This window comes from Thamnophis sirtalis, unplaced genomic scaffold (assembly GCF_051295495.1).
Source record: "Thamnophis sirtalis isolate CommonGarterSnake01/CBP01778 unplaced genomic scaffold, rThaSir2_p1.2 scaffold_4, whole genome shotgun sequence".
Taxonomy (NCBI): Eukaryota; Metazoa; Chordata; class Lepidosauria; order Squamata; family Natricidae; genus Thamnophis; species Thamnophis sirtalis.
In genome coordinates, this window is record NW_028261384.1 from 128,457,658 (window position 1) to 128,482,310 (window position 24,653).

The window sequence follows — 24,653 nt, forward strand, 5'->3', positions numbered from 1 at the left end:
AAGCAAAATATAGCCATAAATATATAAAAAGAGTATATATAATTGGGGACAGTAGGACAGAGATGGTAAGCATGCTGGTGCGCTTATCCATGCACCCTTAGGGACCTCTTAAGAAAGGTGTTCCATATTTGACAGCTTAAGGTAAAAGGTATGGTGGTTAGAGGAACTAACAACAGGATCAGATGGGGTGTTCCATACATTTACTACTCTATTGCTGAAATTGCTTTTCCTGTAATCAAGATTAGAACAGATTATATTTACTTTGCATCTGTTGATATTGCAGTTGAAGTAAACGTAGCCATTAACAGGTAGGACATTATGGCAGATAATATTGTGCACTAAACTTAGTTTGAAACATATATGGTGTAGTTCAAGTTTATCCAGGCCTATCTTTGAACTGAGAAAATATTTCTAGCCTGCTTTATTTTGTATTTTAGATTCTTCTTATGGAAACATTCAAATCCATAGTAATATATCTCTTCCAGGATTAACTTAGGTGTTAAGATAGTATTTGATTTCAGTTCTATATTTATTTTGTTAGTACATAGCAAGAATATCAGGATCAACCTGTGGGCAGGTCCAACATCGAGCTTTTTTACGTTCAACAGAAAACTGAATTAAAATTTCTCAATTTAAGCTGCATTTGGATTAGCCAATTTTCTCAGAATTCTTAAATTAAGAAGGGCTAAATATCCCCACAGGAATTAGCATATAGACACACTAGCATCCAGTATGTTTCAGCCAAAAAAATGGATAATAAGAAGGATAATACAGCACAGGTGGCAATAAGGGAAAGAAGGGGAGGAATAGGAGGAGGAGGATACTCACAGGTACTGATCAAAAACTTCTCGAGAAGGAAGGCTTTGAAAATTTATCTCATTTGAAAGAGAGAACACTTGATAAATAATTGCAGCAATGATTAAGTCCCCAGACTGATAATACTTGTGAACAACTGGAAGAGGTCTACTTATTCTACAGTTGCCAATTGAAGAAATTAACATCATGCTAGGGGAAAAAAGAAAAACTAAAGTCCTGTATGTAACCAACTCACTATAATATATGGTCATTGTAGACATTAAAGAGTAGCTCCTAAGCTACCATTAAGTTGAGAAGGTGAGTTGGCCACATTAACATTGTCTAAAGTATCACAGATAAAACACAAGTCCTTCCTTCTCTTCCTACACACAGTTCTGTATTTCTGTGCAGATATTAAAGGACTGTAATATCTTAATCTGGACTCATGGATTTGTCAGTGTCTGCTAAACCTCCCTTGACACCTGGAGCAAAAGGGAGAATTACTATAATTAATTTTGTAATCAATACTATTATTTGCAATAGGACTGTGTTTCAAAAATATCAGAAGGAAACATATTAATGGTGTCTCAGTAGACAGAGTGCTTTGAACCTTTGAATTTGATTCATAAAATACAAAATTAATGTGACCAGACGCCCTGCATTTGGTGGGACAGGCACGCTTTATCATAATTTTCCCTGCGTACTGGGCCGTTCTTAAAAGATCCCGCTTTTAAATTTTAGCACCTTCTTTGATCGCTCGCTCCCCCACCCATCCGCTGCTGCTCACATGGGCGGGGTAGCATAGCGAGTGAGCGGGCGGATGGGCGGGGGAGCGAGCTCGCCTTTCTAGCCCCACTTCCGGACAAGCCGTGGTAAAGCCTTTGTCTCTCCGAAAAGAGCCACCTGTGTATGTGGCCCTCGGCGGGGTCTGGAAGCGGCGCCTTTCTGGCCCAAAGCATCCCTCGCGCACTTCGGGGGCCAGCGGGCAAGGCGAGCGCAGCAGCTGGAGACTCCTCCACGGAACCCCTTCCGGCTCTGTCTGCTTCCCAGCCTGTCCCAGCTCTCCTAACTCCTGGGGCCGCCACTTCTCCGAACTCGCCCAGAGTAAGTGATGGGCAGGGTAGCATAGCGGATGGTGGTGAGATTGCCACCCGGGAACCGCTAGAAGCCTTCCTGCCCAACACTGGCTGCACTGCAGCTGACTCGCCCAAGGCGGCTGGGAGGCTTTGGGTGTCCAGGCAGGAAGAGCCGTGAGCAGATGGTGGTGGGATTGCCGCCCAGGAACCTCCAGAAGCCTTCCTCCCCAACTCTCCCCAGACTTGTTTTGATGAGCGCGGGGCGACTGACGGTAGTTTGCACTGTCCTCACCCGCTCAAACTATCATCAGTCGCCCCGTGTTATAATCTGTCCACCTTATGCTAGCAGCCTTACTAAGAGATGTCTGGCTGGGGAGAAATTCCGGCACAACTGCAAGAAGTCCTGGGAGAAACAAAAGGATTAATGTTGAGTTTCTTCCCAGCCTGCATTGAATCCACCACCTAACTGCGCTCGGCCCCTTCAAGGAGGCGAGCGGGTTGGAAACCCTTAGGCGGGGAAGGAGAAACGTTAGCAGAGGAATCCAGGCATGGGAAAGCTGCTCAACTTCCTGGGAGAGGCCCTGCAAATACTCACAACCTCCCTTCGCTGCTGCAAACCACAGATCCATGCCTCATTTCAAGCCAAGGCTGCAAAGCAACCCGACACAGGCTCTTGGGCTTTCCCTGCAGTTCTGAATTGCAAGCAGCGGGTAAAAGCGGTTTTGTTTTTTGCTTTTAAACTAACTTTGTAATCTGCAGGCCGGTTTGCAATCTGTAGAAGGCCGGAGCAGGATTGCTCCAGGCGTTGCCTTGCTATGAGCTTCCTCCCTTTCCACCTTCCCGTCTTTGCAATATCCTTCCAGGCGCGCGGTGGGGCGAAGTGCGGCTGTGTGTTGCCCTTCCAGGATGAGCGGTTCGGGTTTTTCCATCCCTTTAAAAGGGAACCTTTAGGGTGTGGGCTTCCGGGCTCAGGCAGCAGCTTGCCTAACCGTTTGCACCGAGCATGGGCGGGGATGGCTAGCAGGGAAACTTTGTTTCACGATTCCTTGGAAATTTGTCCTTATTGGCAAAGGAAATGCTGAGAGATTCACAAAAGTGTTCAATGTGCTCTGGCTTGTAGGCACTGTTCCCTCCCACTGTTTACTTGCCATGTGCAGCCGCATACATGGCAAGTAAAGATTGCGCAGCAGTTTCCCACTGCTGCACAGTGTCGTTTGCTGGACACGGACTGCAGTCTCTGTACTCTGCAGAATGGCCGTGGAATCGTGAACGAAACCCCCTCCAGCTAAACAGGAGTCTTGACAACATTTTTTTTTTAAAGTTTGGGCGGAATTGGTGAGATTTATTATGCAGCTGCACCTGGGTGGCACTTCCTGATTCTCTGCGCTTTGGATCTTTCAACAAAGCCTTTCCCCACCCTGCACTGGAGGACTCGCTTGCGTGCAAGTCAGCGCCCCAAACAGAGCTGGGCCCAGTCGTCTCTTCTTCCCTTTTTATGCCCTGTCTCGGACATGCAGGCGCGCATGCTGTGGACTCGCCCACTTAGATGTCAAGATTGCTGCGTGCTTAGCTGTGGCCGTATCTCCTCTTGTTTTTTCCCCTCCCTCTTACATGCCCCCTTGGTGCAGCGGGCTAACACCGGCGAAAGGAGTGGGGTGGACTACATGGCACAACTGGGTAAATTATAAACCACAGATTTTAATCCTATTTAATTTTAAATGGTATCAAATTTAGCTATAAAGTGGCTTTACCTACTTTTTTTTCCTGGGCCTGCTAAATTCTGGTCCCTGGTGATACAATGAGTTAAATGCATTCTGGCCTGGATTTTCTATTGTACAATTTGTGTCATGGACTTAGTCATTTTAAATTCCATAAAATGCCAGTACACATCCTTTCTGCCAAGAGATCAGAAAAAACAATGCTCGAATCTTCTGATATTTAAATGATTTATAAGGTTGTTTAGATGTATAATTTGGATTACATTTGAAAGCTATGCATTGATTAAATACTATGGAATACAATCCTGCGGCAGTTCTTCTTTCTTTTTTGGTTTTAGAAAAGGATAATTCCCTTTTTAGCCAGGCTTTTTGAATTAGATTAACACCAGTTTTTAAGTAGATTTCAATTTTAAAAAAAAATCTGTTAGCTGCTTTGAATACCTTGAAGATGGGGTACAAAACTTAAATTAAAAAAAAATGTACATTCATTTTGAAAAATAAATGCAATACTTGATTAATTTCATATCTTTATTTAAAATAGTTTTGGCATGGCATATGATTTTATTGACTCAGTTGGAAATGATGTGGATGTTGTATCTGATTCTGAGGTATATATATTCTTAAGTAACATAACATATAGCATATTGTCCAAACTTGCTAGACTATTTAATTGATCTTACTACTTTAAAGGGGGAGAGTTTCATGATAAATTATTTTATTACATTTATGTTGCATTTATATATTATATTTATTACATTTATATTCCAAATTATATATTTGTATTGTTGTTTTAGTGTTTATTGCCAATTTTGATAGATATTACATTGATATATCAATACTGATTTTAATCATACTAAATAACAATTACTGCTATTATTTATCAGCATTACATATTTACAGTTTTTAATATTGAGTTAGTCATATTTTAGAATAATAGTGTTATCTTTTAATAGGATAATTGGCAAAATCTAATTCAAATGTGATGGGTTGCATTCCAAAGAATGTGAGAGGACAGGTTGCCTGCAAAATGCCAGGACCCAGGCTGTTGGTGCCATGTCTCCCTCTAGCCAGTCTAACAATGTAAAAGCTGAGCAGAGAGCCTTTTTTTCCCAGTGTGAGCAGAAAAGTATAGTGTTTGAGTGGCACATTTTCATGCCTGGCATTCATCAGGCTGAAACCTCACTAGCAATCGGTGCTTGACGCTTGGAATGTTGCGCAAATGTCCAGCAGACGTGACAGCAGTTCAAACTGTTGCTCTTAGGTGCTCAGGCATGAAACTGTGCAGCTCAAACACTCACACTGAAAAAAAATTAGAGGGAACATTGCTTGTAGGTGGTGCACTCCTTTTATTAATCACACCGTCGAGACACTAGCAATAAGGGCTCCCCTGGCAGGTTTGGATTAAACTAAGCTAAACTGGATGACTCCTGGATAAAGACCAAATGCAGGGCTATTTATTTCTTTATTGATTTTGGTTTGTCAAGCATGTATGAGAAAGCAAGTATAAGTATGGGGTTAGTGACTAAAGTTACAATGGCATTGAAAAAAGTGACTGATGACCATTTTTCACATTTAGCGACCATTTTCACACTTAGCGACCATTGCAGCATCGTCCTGGTCATGCGATCAAAATTTTGATGTTTGGCAACAGATTCGTATTTATGATGGTTTCAGTGTCCTGGGGTCATATAATCGAACCAGATTCACTTATGTTACTAACTTATCAGCTGCAGTTATTCACTTAAGAATTGTGGCAGGAAAGGTGGTATAATGAGCTTAGTGACCAAGGTTAAAATGGCATTGAAAAAAGTGACTGATGACCATTTTCACACTTAGCGAATATTTTCACACTTAGCGACCGTTGCAGCATCCTCATGGTCACATGATCAAAATTTTGATGTTTGGCAACAATTTATATTTGTAAATTGTAGTTATGTTGAAATAAAAAAAAAGTATTACAATACATTTTTTTGCGTTGTATGAAAATTTTTGTTGCTCCGTATAAAATTTTTAATCAAGCCCCCCCCACCCCCCCACCCCCCGGTCAAAGGTGTCTCTCTTTACCAATCTGAAAATCTGGTCACCTTAGGAATCATAGAAGAACAAAACAAAACACAGAGAAAATTAGAGATATGGTTTTCCCCTTAGCTTAATTCAGGATCTGTCTTGAAAAGTACATTATAACTACTGTATTTTTCAGAGTATAAGACACACCTTTTTACTTCAAAAAAGAGGCTGAATATCTGGGTGCATCTTATACACTGAATACAGCATTTTGTTGCCTCCCAAAACTCTGCTCCCTTCAGCAAAATGACCCTGCATAACTTGTAGGAAGCTTTCAGAGAACTCCTGGGGCATGGGAAGGGGGAAAAAGAGCAAAGTGCAGCCCATTTTTTGCTCATTTGTGGCTCACCAACACTCCAGGAGCACCCTGCCAGCTCCCTAATGGCTATTCATGTATTTTTGCAAAAAAACAGGTCATTTTGGGGAGGATTGTAGAGTGCAAATTTTTTTTTTTTTTTCAAAATCTTGCTGCGTCATATAATCTTGTGCATTTTATACTCTGAAAAATAGGTTATTACAGCTGTGTGAAAACGTTCTACATGCTTTAAGGTTTATGGTTTATGACATTTTTTGGATAGGCCATTGATTTTATGATATGTTATGCTAACTGCTATGCAAATATTGTTATATTTAAATAAATACTGGTGGTTTTTAAATGAAAAGCATAAGCTTTTTGCAATTTGGTGCTGTTTGGGTGGGGATTGTGAATTTTCTTGCATGCTTACAATTCATGTTTACAATGACTACAATTGGAAATTTGTATAGAGTTGTTGAGAGAAGTTGTCATGAATGGGAGCTATCGTATTTGTCTGGTTATTACATTTGTAGTTGGGGACAAATTTATATTTTGTAGATAGAAATTCCATTGCTAAAAGATAAGTTGTATATTCCTCAACATAGTTGGTAGAGATGTGGATAAGGTAAAATTTCAGATTGTTCATTGATCTCCTTTACAGCAAATGCCAGAGCCAAAGTATGTTGGTAATTATGAGTGAAGAACCTTCAGTGATAGTTATAAACTATGTCAATCAATTTGTGCTTCAGATGTGGACATTTGATATTGCAAATTTTTAAATATAATTATAAAAATAATAATCACAGCTCAATGATAGAGCATAAATATTGCATATTCAGGCAAAGCAGAGCTAAGGAAAACTTTTCTTAAGATCATTGCAAACTTCTCATAAACTATTGTCCATGAAGGTGGGGAGATTAGGATCCTTAGATGCCTTTCTATATTTTTATGCATAAAGCATGTTTCTATTAGACTCTTCCTTCACAGGTATGCTACTCAGGATAATCTGTAATATGTTTTGTTAAAGGAGACCAAAGCACAGATCCCCAAGAAGGATCTTAATTTGTTCATTTTTGATAGGGTTTTTCAAACTTGCAATCCTAAAATGTGTGGATTTCCAGAATTGCCTGGACAGCATTCTGGAAATTGAAGTCCACATATCTTAAAAGTTGCCAAATTGGAAAAACACTGATCTAAACACTGATCAGGGTATCTAACCTTGGCAACTTTAAGACTTGTGGACTCAAAATGGGCCAAGAAAAGGGTGAGGGTGGGGCCAGACAGTGGTGGGATTTGCTCGAACCAGTGTGAACTAGCTGAATACCACCTCTGCCTTTGATGCGAGTGGCAGGGAGGCATGGCTGGGTCTGATGAATGATGTCGAGTTGGCCACATTCATCCAGTCATATGACTACTTGACCACGCCTACCCAGCCAGCAATTAAAGTAGAGAACCAATTGTTAAATATACACACATGAAGGTAAAGGTTCCCCTCACACATATGTGCTAGTCATTCCCAACTCTAAGGGGCAGTGCTCATATCTGTTTCAAAGCCAAAGAGTGAGCACTGTTCAAAAATGTCTCCATGGTCATATGGCCAGCATGACTAAATGCTGAAGGCATACAGAGCACTGTTACCGTCCCACAAAAGGTAGTTCCTATTTTTCTACTTGCACTTTTACATTCTTTCCTTTTAGTTCCTTTTAGTATATTTTATTTTCATTTTCATACACTCACATTTATACCCCATACAGTATTAAACAGTAATTGCATCAATTCCTCTTGTCGACAATGCCCCAGAAAATAAAAGCCCAATATACCTCTTCCATCCTCCATACGCCTCTTTCTTCCACCACCCTCCAACTTTCTATCTTCCCTCCATCATTCCCCTCTACCCTACTTCCCCTTGCCCTCTACCACTCCTCTCTCCAGATCTGCTCCCCCCTTCCCTTTCGCCTCCCCCCCACCCTCTCTCCCATCCCTCTCTATCCATCTTTCTTCTTTCCCACTCCTCCTCCCCTCGGTGTATTTCCACTATATGTTAATTTATTTGGCTCATCCTATTTTTAAAGAAAAATTAGAGAAAAACAGTATACATGTGAAGTCACATTGCATTGAGAACTAACACATCATGTCTAGCCTAATGTATATCCCTCCCTCCCCCTGACCCCCTGACGCCCCTCCTCCTCCCCCCCTGACTTCCCAGAACCCGTGCAAGGTATAGATTTTAAACAAACACAGTCTAAAATCTATTGAGAAAAAAGAAATAAAGAAATTAATAGCATCTCTACATTGATCTTAGCTTCTTCTTGCTAAGCTAACTTTAAACAATTTAAATCATTCCTGATCTTAAGCATAGGCTAACTGGAATTTTTTGGTCCCATATTTATTTTGTATATAGTCAATCCATTTTTTCCAGTCTTGTTTATATCTCTCATTTGAGTGTTCTTTAAGATATGCCGATATTTTAGCCATCTCGGCTAAATTTGTAACTTTCAATGTCCATTCTTAAGTTGTAGGCAAGTCTTCCTTCTTCCAGTATTGCGCCACCAACAGTCTTGCTGCCGTTATTAGATGCAGAATCAAGTTAGTCTCTACCACTGTAAAGTCAGTACTTATACCTAGTAAAAATAACTGAGGAGTAAACTTTATCCTTCTTTTAAAGATATTTTGCATAATCCACCATATTTTTATCCAAAATGCATTAATCTTTTGGCAGGTCCACCATATATGAAAATATGTAGCATCGAGAGAACCACATCTCCAACATTTAGGCTGTAAATTCGGATACATAGAAGCCAGCATTTTAGGATCTAAATGCCATCTATAGAACATCTTATAAAAATTTTCTCTCAGGTTTTGAGCTTGTGTAAATTTCACATTTCTTACCCAGATTCTTTCCCATGTATCCAACATTATTGGTTCTTCAATATTTTGAGCCCACTTTATCATACAATCTTTAACTAATTCTGTTTCCGAATCCATCTGTATTAATACATTATATATCCTCTTTATATGCATTAAGCTTTGATCTCTTATTTGTTTAAACAGATTATCCTCAACTTGGATAAAACCAATTTTTTGATCTATTTTCCACCTGGCCTGTAATTGCCCATACTGGAACCATGTCTAAACTACCTTCTCCTCTTTTAATACCTCTAAAGATTTTAGTTGTAGTACCCCCCTTTCCAAAAAGAGAAGCTGTCTGTAGGTAATTCTATCCTGTTTTTGTGCTATATTCATATTTTCAATTGCGTGTCTAGGAATTGCCCACACGGGTATCTTGTCATTTAATTTATATTGGTATTTTTTCCAGACCCGCAGTAAAGCTTTTCTTAAGATATGACTTTTAAAATTCTTGTCAAATTTTTTGTTGAATAACAGGTAAGCATGCCAACCATATACCAGATCGTGTCCCTCAATATTCAATATTCTATCATTAGTTAAATGAGTCCAATCACTAATTAGAGATAGTGCCACTGCATCATAATATAGTTTTAGGTTAGGTAATTTCAAGCCTCCTCTCTCGCATATATCTTGCATTATTTTCATCTTTATCCTTGGCTTCTTTCCTCCCCATACAAATTTGTTGATACCCTTCTGCCATTCTAAAAGATTCGTACCTTTTTTAAGTATAGGTAACATTTGGAAGAGAAATAAAAATTTTGGTAAGATGTTCATTTTCACTGCCGCTATCCTACCCAGCAAAGATAAGTGCAATTTCTCCCATTTTTTCATCTCTATCTGTATACTATGCCAAAGTGGTTCATAATTATGCTTATATAATTTCCCATTTGAAGTTAAAATATTAACTCCAAGATATTTGACTTTTTTAACTACCTCACATCCTAGCATTCCTCCTAGTTCTTCCTTTTGTTTAGTATTCATATTTATAGCTAATATTTTTGTTTTTCCTAAATTTATTTTAAAACCAGACACTTGACCATATTGATTAATCATATTCATTAAAACCATACTGGATTCCTGCAGTTGTTCCAATATTATGACCAAATCATCTGCAAAAGCACGCACTCTGTATTCTTGCTGTCTAATCTTGATCCCTTTTAGACCATCCAAGCCCTGTATTTTATTCAACAATACTTCCAAAATTATAATAAACAATAGTGGGGACAAAGGACAGCCCTGTCTTGTATCTTTTCCAATTTGAAAATAATCTGTTAAACTTCCATTGACTATGATTTGTGCTGTTTGCTGTTGGTATATTGCTTCAATTGACTGTAAAAATCTCCTATCTGCATTTTTTGCAGTATCTTCAACAGAAATTGCCAGTTAACTCGATCAAAGGTCTTCTCAGCATCCAAAAATATGAACGCAGCAGGAATTTGGTTGTTCTTTCCCAAATATTCTAATGCATTAATAATTAATCTAATGTTACTTTTCATCTGTCTCCCCTTATAAAACCTGTTTGGTCGGTGTGTATCAATTGTTGAATAACCAGCATTTGCTAGTATTTTAGTAAAAATTTTATAATCTACATTGAGTAATGAGATAGGTCTATAATTTTTTGGTTGGGTAGTATCTTGATCTTCTTTGGGTATCAAAGATATAAACACTGTCTTCCAAGATGGAGGCACTTTACCTTCCGTTTGAATCTTATTAAATAATTCTCTAAGAGGTTCTACCATTTCTAACTGTAAATTTTTATAGTAAACCGCTGTCAAACCATCTGTACCTGGTGCTTTCCCTAACTTTAATTGCTTAATTACCTGCAAAATTTCCCCCGAGGTTATTGGTTGGTTCAATTTTTGCCTGTGCTCTTCTCTAACTGAGGGTATTTTCTCTTTATCTAAATATTTGTCTATATCTAAACCATTAATTTTATCCCCTTTATACAGTTCTGTAAAAAATTCCCGAAATACCTTTCGAATCTCCTCCTGTTGAAACACCTCTTTCCCTCTGTAAGTCAGTTTAGATATATTTCGAGTTTTCCTTTTTTTCCTAATCTGATAAGCTAACCATCTGCCAGGTTTGTTTGCATTACAAAAAGTATTGTGTTTGCATATAGTAAACTAGGTCAGAGATCCACATGTCAAATTGTGATTTTAATATGGTGATTGCTTCCTTAACCTTTGTATCGCCTGGATTCATTGTTAATTCCAACTCTTTCCTCTTAATTTCCTCTTCCAATTCTGTTCGTTTTAGCCCTTGTTTATATCTATGTGTTTTATTTATATTCATCAGCACTCCTCTCATATACGCTTTGCTTGCATCCCATACAAATTCCATAGGTGTACCCTTATTCATATTAAAAACAAAGTATTCAGATAACAATTTTTTACAATCATTAATATACTTTTCATATCTAAATAGGTTTTCATTCAATCTCCCAGACCTTCTTGCCTGCACTGCCCTTCCCAATTCCATCCAAACTGGGTTATGATCCGAAAGGACCCTAGCCGCAATCTTTGTCTTCTTCACTCTAGAAAGGAAATCATTAGTGATTAGCATAAAATCAATCCTTGAAAGGGATTGATGTCTATCAGAAAAGAAAGTGAAATCATATTCCTCTGCGTTTCTTTCTCGCCAAATATATCTCAATTCAAAGTCGTCCATCATGTCAAAAAAAGGTTTGGGTAGCTTTGCTCGCATCTTAGTATTTGAGCGAGAAGTCTTCTTATCTCTTTTAGTGTCTATCACACCATTCCAATCACCCAATAGTATACAAGACCTATAGTCCCACTGTACTAATTTAGCATGAAGATTTCTATGGAATCCGTCTTGCTATTAATTAGGAGCATAAATTCCCCAAAGTAATGTCTTTTTCCCTTTTAAGATTAGGTCTAACGCGATATATCTTCCATAGGGATCTGCTTCAATTAATTCAGCTTTGATGTCTTTTCTTAAGTATACAACTATACCATTTTTCTTTTCCATAGCAGAAGCTACAAAATGTTGACCAAGTTTTGAGTTAATCAAATATTTTTGATCAGTTGATTTAATATGAGTTTCTTGCAAACAAATTATATCATTCTTAAACTGTTTATGATAGTGCAATGTTTTCTTTCTCTTCTGTGGAGAATTCAGTCCATTGACATTCCATGTTAAAATCTTAGTTGTCATCTTTGGTTACCTGAAGCTTTTTTAGAGCCTCCTGCATGTCTTGTTTAACCTTTGGCCTAGCTCCTCCCACGGCTTCTGAGCTTGTTGCTGTAACTCCTTGATCAATGGCCGGTGATTGTTGAGGTTGTTTCCTTTTAGCTTGTTTTTCTATTCCTCTGGTAGTCATATGGCTAGGTCTTTGTTCCATAACACCTTGCCCTTCTGGGGAGGGGAGATGGTACATCTTGTCTGGTAGTTATGTGGTTTGCTGTCTGTCTTGTCCTTCTTGTGGTCTTTCTCCGGATCCAGATGGTGCAGGGTGTCCCGCCTTCAAAATATTGTGATAAAAATCTCGAGCTTTCCATATGGAGTTGAGACAATATCTTTGCCTGTCAAATGTAAATATAATACCAAATGGCGCATCCCATGTGTACTGTATCTGACGGTTTCTGAGTTCTTCCACTAAGAAAGCATAGTGTCTCCTGGCTCTTAGCATTTGAGGTGGTATTTCTTTCAAAACAGTCAAATCCTGGCCCCCAATTTGAAGTCTAGTGTTATAAGACTCTTGTAATATGTTTCTGAACTCTCTTATAGTGAAATATATAACTATGTCTTGGGGGAGTTGCTTCTGTTTTGCCACCCAAGAATTAGCGCGATAAATTTTATCGATCTGCCAGTCAAAGTTAGACCCCGGTCTTCCCACCAGACAATCAAAAGCTTCTGAAATAATCTGTTTCAAGTTCTCCTGTTTATCCTCATGCAACCCCCTTACTCTTATTGCCAGCTCCATCTGCCTGTACTGTATCATAATAATTTCTTTTTCAGTGTTTTCAACTTTTTGTTGCACCACCTCAGTTTTGGATGTCAAATTGGTGTTAGCTTCGTTAAGATCCTCTACACTATCTTCAATTCCAGAAACATGTTCTGTCAGTACAGTTACAAGTCCCAGCATATCATCTTTCATTTTAGCAACCCTGGTATCAATTTTTTCATACAAGTCATCCTTAAGTTCTTTTATCTCCTCTTTTATCTCCCCTTTTATCTCCTCTTTAAACTCTTTCAGTTTGTTTTCCACTTTAATTGTCAGCATGTTATGAGCTTCACTCAGTTCTCCCAGGAAGAGTTCTGTCATTAGTAACTCTCCAGTAGGGGGCATAGAGGGCGGTGGCTGTGACTTTGTACCAAGTATTGGCAATGTACTTCTGGTGGCTGAAGAAGGGGGTTTCAGATTAGGATTTGGTTTTGAGGCCATTCCAAGTTTTATCTTCAAGCAATTAGGAAAACTCTACTGGCCCACTATACAGTTGTGGAAAGAGGTACTTTTTTTTAATAAACTTTGTAGGACTTTGCAGAAGGTTTCAAAAAATAAGCATTGTAATGAAACAGTTCAGCATAATCACCACCGTTTTGAATGTCTCTATATTAGCAAAGAGTCTTTTAAAAGTGAAACTAAAGATCTGTTGGCCAGCTGTGAGGCAAAATAATTCACTTCCTTCCTTTGAAGTTTTGAAACTCCGTATAACTAGATAAACATTGTTACTCAGCAATTCAGCTGGCTTGTCGCCATTTTAAACACCTCTTTAAATAGATAAAATAATGGAAGAGGATCTTGTAAAAAAGAAGTGAGGATTTAGATAAACAATTAATGCTCCCGCATACGAATTCTGCTCGTTTTGAAATCAAGTAATTCCATCTTTGATCTGAGTGGGAGGGACACTTACTTTGAGCTGCAAAACAGCTGGAGATTTCCAGCACGGAACAGTTCTGCCTTCAGCTGGCCCCCCTCTCTCTTTGCAGACACAGAAGCTGCAAAGTTTAGAAAGGCATTTGCTCGACAAAACTTCTCTCCTTCCCTTCTTGCCTGAAGAGTAAGGTATCTGTCAGATGTCTGATAGATGATCATCTGAACAGATAACACATCTGGTAACTCGGGAGCAGCTATGTTTAGTTGCTTCCATCAGTAAGTCCCGCCCAGGAAGTGAAGTGTAGGTTGGTAGAAGCTGGGACAAGTAATGGGAGCTCACTCTGTTACATGATGCTACGGATTTGAATTGCTGAATACACTCACTCACTCACACACAAACACACACACACACGTCTGTATATATTAATCATTTCAGTTTACATTTATATCTTGCTACACACACACACACATATATGTATTTGTATTTGTATTTTTTGTATTTGTTTATTATTTATAGGCCGCCCTTTTCCCTGAGGGGACTCAGGGTGGCTTACAATTTATGGGGAGGGGAATACAAAACAATAAGACATAAACAACACATAAGTAAAAATAGAACACAACATTCACTCATCATTCGGGTGGGGACGGATTATAATCTTTATCCCCAGGCCTGACGGGATAGCCAGGTCTTAAGGGCTGTACGGAAGGTCTGGACGGTGGTGAGGGTATGAATCTCCACAGGGAGATCGTTTCAAAGGGTCGGAGCTACTACTGAAAAGGCTTTCCTCTGCATAGTTGCCAGTCGACACTGACTGGCGGATGTAACTCGGAGGAGGCCTAATCTGTGTGATCTGATAGGTCTTAGGGAGGTAATTGGCAGGAGGCGGTCTCTCAAGTACTCAGATCCACTACCATGGAGGGCTTTATGGGTGGTAAGTAGACCTTGAAGCGCACCCAGAGATCAACAGGTAGCCAGCACAGCTCGCGGAGGATAGGTGTTATGTGGGCGAACCGCAGTGCGCCCACAATCACTCGCGCAGCCGCATTCTGGACTAGCTGAAGTTGCCGGATGCTCTTCAAGGGCAGCCCCATGTAGAGCACGTTGCAGTATTCCAGCCTAGAGGTCACAAGGGCCCGAGTGACTGTTGTGAGAACCTCCCGGTTCAGGTAGGGTCGCAACTGGCGTACCAGGCGAACCTGGGCAAATGCCCCCCTGGTCACAGCCGACAGATGGTGGTCAAAGGTCAGCTGTGGGTCCAGGAGAACTCCCAAGTTGCGAACCCTGTCTGAGGGGTATAAAATTTGGCCCCCTAGCCTGAGTGATGGAACACTAGCCAAATTATTGGGAGGAAAACACAACAGCCACTCGGTCTTGTCCGGGTTGAGTACCAGTTTGTTAGCTCTCATCCAGTCCCTAACGGCCTCGAGACCCTGGTTCATCACGTCCACCGCTTCATTGAGTTGGCATGGGGCGGACAGATACAACTGAGTATTGTTGGTATCTTATCCCGTGCCTCCGAATGATCTCACCCAGCGGTTTCATGTAGATGTTAAATAGTAGGGGGGATAAGACCGAACCCTGCGGCACCCCATATGTTAGGGGCCTAGGGGTCGATCTCTGCCCCCCAACCAACACCGACTGCGACCTGTCCGAGAGGTAGGAGGAGAACCACTGCAAAACAGTGCCTCCCACCCCCACCTCCCGCAGTCGTCGCAGAAGGATACCATGGTCAATGGTATTGAAAGCCGCCGAGAGGTCAAGGAGAACCAGGATGGATGCATGGCCTCCATCCCTGGCTCTCCAGAGATCATCGGTCAATGCGACCAAAGCGGTTTCTGTGCTGTAACCAGGTCTGAAGCCGGACTGGAAGGGGTCAAGGTAACTAGCTTCCTCCAAGGACCGTTGAAGCTGGAAGGCCACCACCTTCTCAACAACCTTCCCAACAAAGGGGAGGTTGGAGACTGGACAGTAATTGTTGAGAACAGCTGGATCCAAAGATGGTTTCTTCAGGAGGGGTCTCACCACCACCGCTTTAAGTGCGGAGGGGAAGTGCCCCTCACGAAGGGAGGCGGCAACAACCGCCTGGATCCAGCCTCGTGTCACCTCACTGCTATTGGCAACCAGCCAGGAGAGACACGGGTCCAGTACGCAGGTGGAGGCGCTCACAGCTCTCATGGCCTTGTCCACATCCCCAGGGGCAACATCCTGAAACTCAACCCAGAGATGGTCTGCCAATGTATGTATGTATGTATGTATGTATGTATGTATGTATGTATGTATGTATATGTTTTATTTCTGCTGATAAATAAATAAAGGGAGACTAGTATAGATCTATTTCAAGCTATTTAGCTCTCATCAGCTAGCCATACCCTTACTGGGATTCGAATCTGGGCTATATTACATATTAGGCAGACATCTTAACCATTAAGCTAAGGTTCTGATCCGTTATCAGCTGAGCCAGGGAGAAAGGTATATATTTAAAGTCACAACCCCTGGTATGCCCCAATTATGGGAGGAAGCTAACTGCTTCCATTCTCTGTCAATCGGCTCGTCCCAAGAGTCCATCACGACAGAAACCCAATATTTTTACTGTTGCCTTGTGGGGAAATATATATATTTGCCCCCAACTGAAGCTGATCACAAAATCAATAAGCATGAGAAGAGTCCACATTGTAATATAAAAAAAATGATTTTAGATACAATTATCTTCTTGATCAGCTATTACCATTTCTTCATGGTGAAGTTCAGAATAATCATCTGATAGTTCAAAGAAAAGATGCAGGGAAACTCTCCAGATTCTTAAGTGAACTTGAAAAAGACAATCACAGCTAATGCTTTGAAAATCACTTTCTTATGTGACTCTACATATCTACACATCCTGAAAATTACAAAAGAGTAGTCATGGAGAAGAAAAATGTTTGTATGTTAAATGTTAAGTTTGCAGACACATGGGTTCTCGGTATGTTGATTTTCCCAGTACTGTCTAAATTCCTGGCTTGTCTTATTTTCAATGAAATCTTCATGCAGAGCATGAGTGACATTACATTATATGTCATAGTTTTACCGAGAGAAGGTTGAATATAATAGGGATATATCTGTTTCTCTATACATTTGTCAAGGTACTGCCTTGTATGTCACTTTGATGTGTTGATACGTATGAGGAAATAGTAAAGAACTCCAAAGTATATAAAAAAACCTTTATATTATATTGAAATAACCAATTTGTCTTTATTCAAGGGGTCTGGTTTAAATATCATTTTCATTTCTTTATTAGTTGTTCCTTCTTATTCAGATCAGGTCTCAAAATAATGATATAGCACTTAGGGGAAAAGATGCAGGCCAATAATCCAGATGCTGAGGCCAAAATGGAGAAAATCTCCACAGCAACCACATATTTCCCCTTGGTGCTCAGGTAGGTTGGAACAAATGACACCCAGACACTGCAAAAGACCAACATGCTAAAGGTGATAAATTTGGCTTCGTTGAAGCTGTCAGGTAAATTCCTAGCCAAGAAGGCCACCATGAAGGTGACAGCGTTCAAGAGTCCCATAAAGCCAAGGACGGTATAAAACATAGTGGTTGATCCTTCATTACATTCCAAGACAATTTCTTCAACCATGGAGTACATGTCTGAATCTGGAAATGGGGGAGAAATTGTCAACCACACTACACAGATTGTGAACTGAGCCATAAAGACAGATAGGACAATAGTGTTGGCCATCCTTCTCCCCACCCATTTCCTCATTTTGGAGCCTGGCTTGGTGGCCATGAAAGCAAGAACTACTATGGTTGTTTTACCCAAAATGCAAGAAAGGGCTACAGAGAAAATGATGCCAAAAGTAGTTTGTCGCATGAGACATCTCACTTGATCAGGTTGCCCAATGAAGAGGAGAGTACAAAGGAAGGAGAGCATGAGAACAATGAGAAGAATGTAGGTGAGATTCCTGTTGTTGGCTTTGACAATGGGAGTGTCCCGGTGTTTAATGAAAATTCCCAGTATTGCAGCCGATATGAAAGAAAAGGAGACTGCAATCATTATCAAAGAAATACCCAATGGCTCTTGGAAAGTTAAGTAAGTTATATCTTTTTGAAGGCAATTATTTTGACCCTTATTTGGATATTGATCCCCTGGACATGGGAAACAGTCATCTAAATCTGGTAAAAAATAAAAAACAATTTACAGAACTACTATTGATTTTAATCATGAAGAATTAATAGCAGACTAGATGAATCTATCAGTTATGTACAGTTCATCTTATGTATAATTTATAGCATAACATAGTACCTAATGCAGTGTTCAGTTACAATATGTGCTAAGTTATAGAGCTACTGTGTCTATAATCCTATATGATATTTCTATTATCTTGGTAGAAGAACAAGCAAAAAGGATAGAAATAGGAGGGAAAATCTTATATTGATAGAATTTGATGGAAAGTTTACTTTCTAAAATCATATACTAAGAAAGCATTTTGATTTGTCTACCAACAAACACTCTTTCTCTACTACACTGTTTATAATTCTTGAAGCAAAAACAATAATATTCCAAATTTGAGAAATTAATGATGATAACAATACTTAGGGTGAATGTATTAGTTGGTAGTATTAAATACTGTAGATCACTGAACTATAAATGGCTCACGTTCAGAAGTTGTGGGTGTTCCATCAATGCAGATTTTTAAGGAAGAGATTATTTGTCTGGAACAGTATAAGGTTTTCTGCTTGAGTAGGGGGTTGAACTAGCAGACATCCAAGGTTCCTTCTAACTCGCTTACATGTTTTCCCGAAAATAAGACACTGTATTATTTTCTTCTGACCTCCGAAACAAGGACCTGACAATATTTTTTAGAAGGTCTTATTATTTTTGAGTTGTAGGAGGCAGCAGGGGTGGTCACCTCCTGGCTGCTGCTATTTACAATATTTTCAGGGCGGGGTTATTTTGGGGAGTGGACTTATTTTAGCGCTCAAAAACCTGAGAGGGCTTATTATCCAGGGAGGTCTTATTTTGGGGAAAACAGGGTATTCTGAGGAAGAAGTAGCTAAGCTATATAACCAGAGGGTAAGCTCAAAATTTTCAGTCACCATAATATTTTCAAGCATCAGCCCTATTTCTATTTATGAAATCATTGATATCTGGTGATATATCTGGCATACAAGTTCAATATAAATAAATAAATAATAAGCAAGCAAACAAACAAACCAACAAACAAACATTCAGTATATTCCTTTGCTTACCCATTTGGTCAGCTATCTTCCCCTCTGGACACCGCTTACAGTCATAGCAACAGGATAGTTTCCCTTCCACTTTTACTTTGCTGTAGCGAAAAGGACATTTCTCATTACAGATGGAAAGAGGTAATGCCTGTTCACAAATAAAATTGGAATTCTTTCCTATGAGTCATTTATGTTTTGGGAGCATTTGTTTAATCACTGGGTTTTTAAAATAAGTTATTAGACAACCATTTGTCTGAAATAGGTAGAGGGTCTCCTGTTTGAGCAGGCATTTCTACTACTTGATTCAGGTGATTTGGTTAGAAGCGGCAGAATGCCACCTCTGCTCCTCATGCTGAGAGGCTTTAATTTCTCAGGAGCTGCAGTGTGGAAAATAAGCTGAGTGACTTTGGTCAGTCCCTCACTCTTCACCCAACCCGCCTCACAGGCTTATTGTGATGGGGAAAATAGGAAGATGAGTAAGATGTGTTGGATATGTTTATATCAGCTTGAGTTATACGTATCCAAACCTTAGAGTCCCATTTCACCATTTAATTTTGTTTAAAATTCATCACAGAATTTAAATAATGTCCTTAATTTGATTTTTTTTCAAGTTTCAAACATGAACTTCAACTGCCTTGAATTCTCCAGCAGCATTTTGAAGATGCGACTTTTGAAGTCCATACCTCTTCAAGTTGCTGAAATATTGCTTTAACTGCATATATATATATATATATGTTATATTTATGCTGATAAATAAATAAAGGGAGACTAGTATAGATCTATTTCAAGCTATTTAGCTCTCATCAGCTAGCCATACCCAAGTTTGGGAATCGAACCTGTGCTCCATTGCCTCCCAGGCAGGGAGTTAACCATTTGAGCTACAGAGAACGACTCCTTATCAGCCAGCCAGGGTGGGAGGTATATACTTAAAGTCACAACCCCTGGTATGCCCAAGTATGCCCAAGTATGGGAGGAAAGTCACACTTCCACTCTCTGTCATTAGGCTCGTCACAAGAGACCATCCAGACAGAAACCCAATATTTTTTACTGTTGCCTTTTTTGTTACATTTGTTATATTTATGCTGATAAATAAATAAAGGGAGACTAGTATAGATCTATTTCAAGCTATTTAGCTCTCATCAGCTAGCCATACCCAAGTTTGGGAATCGAACCTGTGCTCCATTGCCTCCCAGGCATATATATATATATATAACAATATATATATTGTTCAATTTCATCTGATTGTTGGAAAAGTTATTTCAGTTTTCTGGCAAGAATTTTCAAAAGTGATTTGTCATTGTTAGCTTTTAAGGAGAGAGAGTGACCAAAATCACTCAGGTGACTTTCGGCCTAAATCAGGACTAATAATCAGTCTCCCAGTGTCTTGCCTGATGCCTTAATCATTACTCAAATGGGCTAATTGTTTCTTATCTCAAACCTTTTACCCTATAACTATTGTGTTTTACTCTACTCCCATTTAAAAATTTTTGTTGTTAGAATTTTATTGTTAACACGTGTTTGAACCCGTACATTGATATGGCCTATAGCAGGGGTGTAAAAGTCAAAACCCAGGGGCCATATCTGGCCTCTGGGATGCTTAGATCTGGCCCATGGGCCCATCCTGGAAAGAGTGAAGGAGCAGTCTGTGGTGCCTCTGCCAGTGAAAAGGGAGCTAAGAAGGGCTGCGTGTGACACTCCTGAGTGCCATTTTGGGCCGCGACAGCCTCCTATGTACAACCCTACTGAGGTCTGTTTTCCCTAGCAAATACAGACCCTCAATGAGTGACAGTTATATAAATATAACTGATAGATAGATAGATAGATAGATAGATAGATAGATAGATAGATAGATAGATAGATAGATAGATAGATAGATAGATAAGTGTTATGTCAAAAGCATCTAATATGGCCAAATATGGGAGGGAGCATACTGCTTCCCTTTTGCCTTTCAGTTCCACCCTAGGAGCCTTCCAGGCAGAAAACCATTTTTGTGTTGCATTTGCCAAAAGGGAAGTATGCTCCCTCCCATATTTGGGCATACTAGGTGCTTTGACATGACACTTAATTATTTCCTTGGCTCATCTGATAAGGGAGGACAGCTTGTGGCTTATCAGCTAATACAACTGCTTAACATGTAAAAAGAGCCCAGGTTCTAATCTCAGTGATGATATGGCTAGCTGATGAGAGATTGAAATAGATCTATACTACTTCCTTTATTTATTTATCAGCACAAATGCAACATTATGTTGTAGATGTAGATTTAGATATAGATGTTATAGATACAGATACAAATACAAAAAATTGACAACAGCCCTGGTGACTTTTATGGTTACTATGCAATCATAGCAATAGAAATAGCAGTTAGACTTATATACCGCTTCATAGGGCTTTCAGCCCTCTCTGAGCGGTTTACAGAGTCAGCATATCGCCCCCAAGAATCCGAGTCCTCATTTTACCCACCTCGGAAGGATGGAAGGCTGAGTCAACCTTGAGCCGGTGAGATTTGAACAGCCGAACTGCAGAACCGCAGTCATCTGAAGTAGCCTGCAGTGATGCATTTAACCACTGCGCCACCTCGGCTCTTTGCATATAACTTCAGAAGTGAAGGTGAATATATGTGTACTAAGATAATTTTGCAGATCCAATGCAGGTTGGTCACTAGGACCAGAGGTTTAATTTCCACACTCTACCAGAGAAAAGTTCCCACTTGAATGAGTCCATCCACTATTTTTTTGGCCTCAAATATAATAAGTAATATAATCTTTATTATCATTGTACTTAAATACAACAAAATTGGTTGTATGACACATAAGTGTTTTGATTTCCATATTTGTCCTAAGGTTTTCCTTATTTAGGTTGTTGTACTAATTCTAAATATTATATTTCTCTTTTTAATGTATGATGCTCTAGATTTGGAAAATAAATAAATAAATAAATATTTTGCCTTCTCTCATTTTATTATATTTTACTGTCCCAGATGTTCATGCTTGGATTTGCTCAACTGACTATTCAGTAAAGAACAACAACGACGGGGTTGGTTTTTACATTGGAATTAAATAAAGGTTGCATATGTTTAAACTTTAAGTCACCTATTTATACTTTAGTATTTTATGTTCATAACACATAAAAAATGAGGCTGCTAAATTCAAGTGTTGCTGTGGTGGCAGTCACTTAATCATTAACTTCCATGGATCAGCCAATAATCAATCAATCAGTTTATTACAGTCTTAGCCCAGAGACCAGAACAAATAAAAAATCTCAGTATAAAATAATAAATAACAATTGAAATCTATAATAAAATCTAGTCTGTCAATTATATATGGTCTAACTATACTAAAATTACAATCCACAAAATGTGTGGTCCATTGTAGGTTCAATGCTAAAAGGGAAAGGTCTAAGCAGTGCAATGGGTTTGCCACATTTGTTATATAACATAACTATGATGGAGAAGACATGTGTATGTGATGAATCGCCAATACTGCAGCACAGAATTTGGCCTCCTGCTCTGTAGTTATGGACTATTCATCCTTTAACAGACACTGAAGGTACGTAGGTAGTATTGGAACAGCCAGGATATCTAGGAGTTATTGGCATAATATGTGTTTTCCTAATCTCTGTGCAAAAAGAACATTTAAGGAGCATGTGACTCACAGTCTCCACCTTTGAGTCACAGGAACACAATCTTTCCATCAATTGTATCCTTTTATACTTGCTGTACAGGATGGTTGATGGATGCACATGGCACTGTGCAAGCGAAAATGCTTTCTGGTGGTTTGCTGACTCCAACTGACCAAGAGATCTGGTAAGAGCAACAACACATCTAATGGCATCTGGAGCTTTCCCTAAATCTGCCTGCCTCTCGATGTCCTCACTCTTTGTTACAAGGGTCGTCTTGCTAGGTCATAGTCCATCTTGACTATTGAAGCTGGGGAGAAGCCTAGTTTTGGCACATTTGAATCAGTCAATAAACAATTAGACTAAAAAGTGAGAAATGAGACAAACCTGGTTAAACATGGGAGGCCAAACAGCATCCTTGGCAGAAATGGTGAGGAGTTTGTTCGAGGGAGCCATGGGGTCAATTCTTCCAATTTGGGTTCTTAGAAAGGACTTGTTTGGGAATGTGACCCAATTGAAAATATCAAATCCGGTTTCCAATTCCCCATTGAGGCCAAAAAAAATCTGCTCTCCAGCATTGTTGTTAAAGGAGACTTGCTGTAAAAAATGATTAAGCTGAATGAAGAAACAAAGAAATATAAATATTAATTTAACTAGGTTTATGAAGTAATCACAGTTTTTGAGTTTTAGCTATGCTCAATTGAAAGTGATCTGCGCCCCACAACAATCTACACTCTTTATAATTGGGGAAAAAAAATTCTTTGTCATATCGACAATTGATTAATTTTCAGCAGAATGTCTATGTAGATTCTCAGTTATCCAGGTCATGATTGTCCCCAAAGTGCTTTTTTAAGAGATAATTTGACTCTCTTGTTTTTCTTTAAAGATATTTAGTTTCTCATCCAAGAATATAAATCCACCATCCAGTCAGAGCTGAATCTTCTTGGATGAGAAGTGAAAGGTCTTCAAAGAAAAACAAGAAAATCCAGTTCCCTCTTGAAAAAGTTCCTTTGGGTTGTTTTCAGCAGAAAACTTTTCCGATTCCAACACAAAATGGAGAAAGGGAAAATGTTTAGAGACAAGTTTGCTTTGGTCAATTGAGCATTTTAGGAATTTACTTTTATGGCATAAAATGTTGAAAATCAAAAATTCTCCAACATAGAAAATTCTAGGCCAAGATGGCCTTTAATTCCATATCAGGGATTATCTCCACCCCCTCAAAGTTATCAAAAAAGGATAATTGAAAACAGCTAAACTTTTTTTGTCATTTTTTTTATTTTTAAATATACATCAATATCAATGCATGAACAGTGTGGCCCCCGGGTATAATTCATTTTGATAGAAACATCAATAATGATAATCATAATAATCATATATTTATGAAACATATAATCCTAGAATTGATATACATGATTTCTAAAAGACAATTATTCAATATTTCAATATTCCATTTTAATGACAATATTGTTATAAATATACATGGTAATACACCTAAATTTGAAAATGCTTTAATGCTATTGACAAACTTGCAATTTACAACAACTAGCACTATTCATATTTTTAAAAGATTTATTGCCATTTTTAAAATTCCCTGTGGACTCTTCAAAATAATGTTACTAAGTAGGAAAATAACCACTAAAGTAAATGAAAAAGGTTTTCTGCAGTCACAACATAAGCCTAAGGTTGAAAATCAAGCTTGTCAGATGCTGTATCTTTTCTATCCTGCTCTACAGAGTGGAGAGTTGGACTTTCACAGAAAGCCCCTTGAAGAGACTAGAAGCATTTAAAATGTGGATTTACATGCGGCTATTATAAATTGGGTTGACAAATTCAGAAATGAGGAGGTGATAAGCCCTCTGGGAAAGCCAATGGGAAATCAAAACCATAAAAAGTGTCCAAAAAATAATTTGGTCGTGTGATGCGATACCTTGAAAACTATGGCATACTTCACTTAATCCTCCAAGGAAAGATTGAAGGCAAATGAGGTCCAGTCAGAAGAAGAACATCATGGCTTCAAAATCTAAGGGACCGATTTGGACAAAACAAAACAGCACTTTTTAATGTGGCTGTTGATAAAAATAGGATCACCAACATGATCATCAATGTCTGATGATGGATGTTGCACAAGAAGAAG

At 39.1% G+C, this 24,653-nt stretch overlaps 1 protein-coding gene across 1 annotated transcript; it reads right to left on the bottom strand.

Annotated features, from left to right (window-relative positions):
* Nucleotides 1-16,952: 16,952 nt before the first annotated feature.
* On the bottom strand, nucleotides 16,953-18,929 carry LOC148046511 (vomeronasal type-2 receptor 26-like). The gene is made up of 2 exons (XM_087714798.1): nucleotides 18,926-18,929; nucleotides 16,953-17,848 (listed from the first exon to the last, which is right to left on the bottom strand). Exons 1-2 carry the CDS (start codon nucleotides 18,927-18,929, stop codon nucleotides 16,953-16,955), a joined length of 900 nt encoding a protein of 299 aa, XP_087570924.1.
* Nucleotides 18,930-24,653: the final 5,724 nt, after the last annotated feature.